The sequence below is a fragment of the Mus pahari genome, chromosome 10, assembly GCF_900095145.1.
Source record: "Mus pahari chromosome 10, PAHARI_EIJ_v1.1, whole genome shotgun sequence".
Classification (NCBI taxonomy): Eukaryota; Metazoa; Chordata; class Mammalia; order Rodentia; family Muridae; genus Mus; species Mus pahari.
This window is the reverse complement of record NC_034599.1, coordinates 99,061,277-99,065,958: the sequence shown is the minus strand read 5'-3', so window position 1 is coordinate 99,065,958 and position 4,682 is coordinate 99,061,277. Positions and strand designations below refer to the sequence as shown.

At 45.3% G+C, this 4,682-nt stretch overlaps 1 protein-coding gene across 2 annotated transcripts in view; it reads left to right on the top strand.

The window, feature by feature from the left end:
• Positions 1 to 4,682, top strand: part of Col6a5 (collagen type VI alpha 5 chain) — a 103,180-nt gene that overhangs the window by 66,933 nt on the left and 31,565 nt on the right. For both annotated transcript variants that reach the window (XM_029543803.1, XM_021207498.2), the window contains exons 32-33: positions 1,942 to 1,953; positions 2,177 to 2,664. In XM_029543803.1, coding sequence (XP_029399663.1) covers positions 1,942 to 1,953; positions 2,177 to 2,664 — 500 coding nt within the window. The remainder of the gene's footprint in view (positions 1 to 1,941; positions 1,954 to 2,176; positions 2,665 to 4,682) is intronic.

Below are 4,682 nucleotides of genomic sequence, written 5' to 3'. Positions count from 1 at the left end.
TTGATTTCAGCTGTAAGTTTGATTATTTCCTGCCTTCTATTCCTCTTGGGTGAATTTGCTTCCTTAGGGCTTCTAGGTGTTCTGTCAGGTTACTAGTATGTACTCTCTCTAGTTTCTTTTTGGAGGCACTCAGGGAGCTAGGCACTTTCTTGTGGACATTGTATGCACACAGAAAGCGATACTACAATTGTGTGCATCTGTAGTTCCAGCACTGGGAATATTAGGGGAAAAAGATCATAGAGCTAGTTGAAGGCCACTGGGCTACACAAAAAATGGTGAGTTCCAGGTTCCCAAGGAAGAAGGGATGCTCCTGTCCCTGACTTCTACACACACACACACACACACACACACACACACACACACACACATGTGAGTGTGCCTGCACAAATGCACCCATGGTGGAAGGGAGAGTATGAGATACTTTGAGAGGTAGAAGTTCCTTCAGCACAGAAGAGGAGGAGGCGAAGAGGAGCGGTAACAGGGAACTTGAGGGATCGGTTTTTCTAGGCATTGTCAGCCTTCTCCTGGAAGACCCAGGGTGAGAGGGGAGTGTTCCCTGGAGTGTTTGAGAGTTGGAAGGGTTTGTCTTCCAGCCTTGACTGAAATGAGTCAGCCAGTAGTTCCCTGGAGGAAGGGTCGGTGGGCTGTATAACCTGGTAGAATGTTGAGTGGGTTGGCACTGAGCTCCTGCTGGTAAAGATAAAAGTTGGGTAGCATCCCTTCGTGGCTTGGTACAAGGTGTCACCAAGGCTAGCCTGAAGATGGACCCTGGTCTCACATCTGTGGATTCCCTGTCCCACACCAGCTCTCTTTCATGCAGGGACTAGGGACAAGTTCTAAACTGGTAGTTGGGACCCTCCCCTGTGAATATGATTTATCTAGGAGTGTAGGGGACAGGCAGAAGGTGAAAGATAATAGAACTGGAGGCTGAAAATAGTTAGTGTTTTGAGCAGAGGCATACAAAAGAATTTTAGGAAAAATAAACTCACTAAATAATATGAAGTGATTTCTCCCAAAGTCACCCTGATTTGATGGACTCAAACCTAGCATGTCTCATGGATCCAAAGTCAATGCATAGAGAGATGTTTTCAGCCTTGGGATACCAAGAAGGTTGTAGGTTACACAGGATTAAGACAAATGGAAGGTGTTAGTATGGCTGGTGTAAGGGCTCATGTGGCAGGATGGAAGGTGGCTTGTCACCAGTGGTAATGAACTTAAAAACGACTAGAATGATTCATTTGCTTCCTAGGAATTGAGTGAACTGAACATGGGAACTGTCAGGCCTGTGGTTTATTAAAGATTTTTCAGCACTTTCCTTGATGTGCCTGAGATTTACAGTGAGGTCAGCTGCTGCCCTGCTCACAGAAATCCATGGGGAAACTGATGGAAGTTAAACAAACAAAGAAACAAAGAAACAAACAAAAGCAGTTGTACAATTGTATTTTTAATCAGAGACAAAGTTCATTTGAAAAATCCCTGCCCTCTGTGGTTCTAAAAATAGAGAATCCCACAGCATTCATCAGGAAAGAAAATCATACCCCATATTTTAGCCTTGTGTGGTTGAATGAGTCTCGGAAGGCTCTAAGACGAGAGACAAAACAAATTGGATTTCAGCTCTCTGGCCATTTAATCAGAGCTGGATCCATTCTGCTTCTACAAGTCACCAGCCTTTCAACTTCAGCCACAATTCTGCTGATGCTAGCCTGCTCTAGTTCACAAGAGGAAATGGTCAGAGATGCTCCCAAATGAATACTTACCTGGACAGCTCCCGGTCCTTTTAACCACGTCTCCTTGTAACTTAGAAATTAGCTTCGTTTGAAGTGAGAACCCAAATCCTTATTTGGTTGGGAATTCTATTGTTTAGATTATTTTTGGGTCCATGTTTCAAGATTATAATCTCTCTCTCTCTCTCTCTCTCTCTCTCTCTCTCTCTCTCTCCAGCCTGTTGGGAAGGTGAGTCATAAATCTTATATATAAACTATATATGTATGATTTATATATATGTATACATATATATTATATGTGTGTGTGTTTAGACATTATATATATCATGCATACACACACACACTGAGGCCTGGGCTTTACCTTGTCTAAACCAACTTCACTGGTGAAAAGGGTATGGGGTAACTGTGATCTAGTGAAATCTTTTTAATAATTTTGCTTTTCATTTTCATAGAAAAGTGTCCTGTGTATCCAACAGAGCTGGTATTTGCTCTGGACCAGTCCTCTGGTATCACAGAAAGGAGATTTAATGAAACAAGGGACACCATCACTTCAATTGTCAGTGACCTCAACATCCGGGAGAACAACTGTCCTGTGGGAGCGCGGGTTGCCGTGGTCTCCTATGACTCAGACACCAGCTATCTCATCCGTGGCTCTGACTACCATAGCAAGAAGCATCTCCTGCAGCTTCTTTCCCAGATAAAATACCAAGTGTCCCAGAAGGCCAGGGACATTGGCAATGCAATGAGGTTTGTGGCCCGCAACGTTTTCAAGCGGACATCTCCGGGCACCAATACCAGGAGAGTGGCTGTGTTTTTCAGCAATGGCCAGGCAGCCAGTAGAGCATCCATCCTCACAGCCACCATGGAATTGAATGCCCTCGATATCAGCCTTGCAGTCTTTGCTTATAATGAAAGAGTGTTCCTTGAGGAGGCTTTTGGGGTAAGAATCTCCCTTATTTATTTTTAAGATACTTGTGTAGAGTCATGGGGCAGAGGTGGATCGCCCTTACAGTTCTTACTGAGTCAGTAGCAGCCAGTTTGTTTGATGCTGTCATTTGCCAGGCCCTGGAGCTCTGTGTACATGTTCATGTAGTCACAAAATACTGACTTGAATGTGTGTGTCATCTCCATGTTAAAACTCAGAGCTGGAGTGTTCTACAAACAGATTCATTTCTACATAGCTACTCAGTGCCTTTCTGAGATATTAACTCAGGTCCATCTGAAATGAAAGTATGTGAGTGGGCGGTCCACTGGCCCTGTGGGTGCTCAGCTGGCCCCGTGGGCACTCTGCTGGTCCTCTGTTGTCTAGTACTTCTCAGAATAGCCACCTGCTTGCTGTTGATTCGTCAGTCAATTAACCTGTAGTGGAAAAAGCTCAGGGGAGCTGTGAGCCCCTAAAATGTTATGGGATATTTAACATATATGAATATTTTTCCCTAAAGATGTTCTTTCATTTTGGGGCTCACAGATGTTAAAGAAATCAAAGTTCCAGTCCAGTGAAAAGAGTCTGCAGTTTTTGAGGATTTGGGTTTTAATAGGTTGTTTTGTTTTGGATAAGAAAGAAAGCTGGAGGAACATTGATTTCCAGTGACTGTCAGTGTAGTGATTACTTGTGAATTACGTGTGTGTGTGTGTGTGTGTGTGTGAGAGAGAGAGAGAGAGAGAGAGAGAGAGAGAGAGAGAGCGAGAGCGCAAGAGCGAGTTTCCTTATATCTGACGAGAAGCAACCCAAGGGAGGAAGGGTTTATTTATTTTGGCTTACAGGCCAATAAGGATGAGTTTGTGTGGTGGGGAAGGTATGGTGGAGAAGCACGAGGCAGCTGCAGTAGGGAAGAAGAGAGATGACAGGAAGTGATGTTCAGCCTGCAAGCGTCAAGGCTGGGCTCCAATGACTCATTTCTTCCAGCTAGGCTCCACTTCTGAAAGATTCAACAGCTTTACAAAACAGCACTGACAGCTGGGGGCCCAAACATTCAAACAGAGGAGCCAGTGGGGAATACCTCACATTCAATACACACCTGCTTCTGGAGCTGGGTGGAGCCATCTCATTGCTCAGGAAGCTTCAAAGATCTCTTCATATGTGTGCATTTCTATAATAAAGGGTAGGGGTATGCTTGCCCCTGATTCACTCACACACACACTCACACACACACACACGCACACACACACACACGCACAGGCACACACACACAACCACAGGGAAATAGACACAGACACATAAACACACATACACAGATACACACACAGTCACAAACACAGACATACACAGACACACAGACACACACAGATATAGACACAAACACAGACAGCCACAGATATATACACAGACACAGGCAGGTATATACACATGCAGATATACACACAGACCTGTTGGAAACAAAAAAGGGGGCCCAGGGGATGCCCTGGGGAAGGGGAGGCCCACACCCTGCCAGAGTTTTACCTATTCTCTGGTCTGTCAGGCATGGGAGGACTGCTATCTACCTTCCACTCATCCCTGGGTGGGCATCTAAGCCTCTGACCCACTCTTTGGGGGTGGGGGTGGGTGGCAAGGGGCTACTTTGCTAAAACACCGGGGTTATAGGAAAGAGGGATGAGGGAAGAGGTTCCCAACACCAAGGAGAATGAGCACAGCGGATCTTGACTGGAGCATAGACTCTCTATGGTTTTAGAGCTTTATTATAGAAAGGCAGGGAGAAAGAGAGAAGGTAGAAAAGATAGAGGGGGGAGGGGAAAGGGTAGAGAGAAAGAGAGTAAGAGAGAGGAGAGAGGAGAAGACAAAGTGAGAGGAGAGAGGGTGAGAGTGAGGGGTAAGAAGGAGACAAGTAAGAGAGTGAGAAGTAAAAGAGACAAGTAAGAGAGTGAGGTGGGGGGCCTAACAGCCCCTTTTATGGTCTTTACTGTTGTTAGGTAACTGGGGAGGAGTTTAGCCTGAAGGTCAGAAGCTTGGGCCATTGCCTA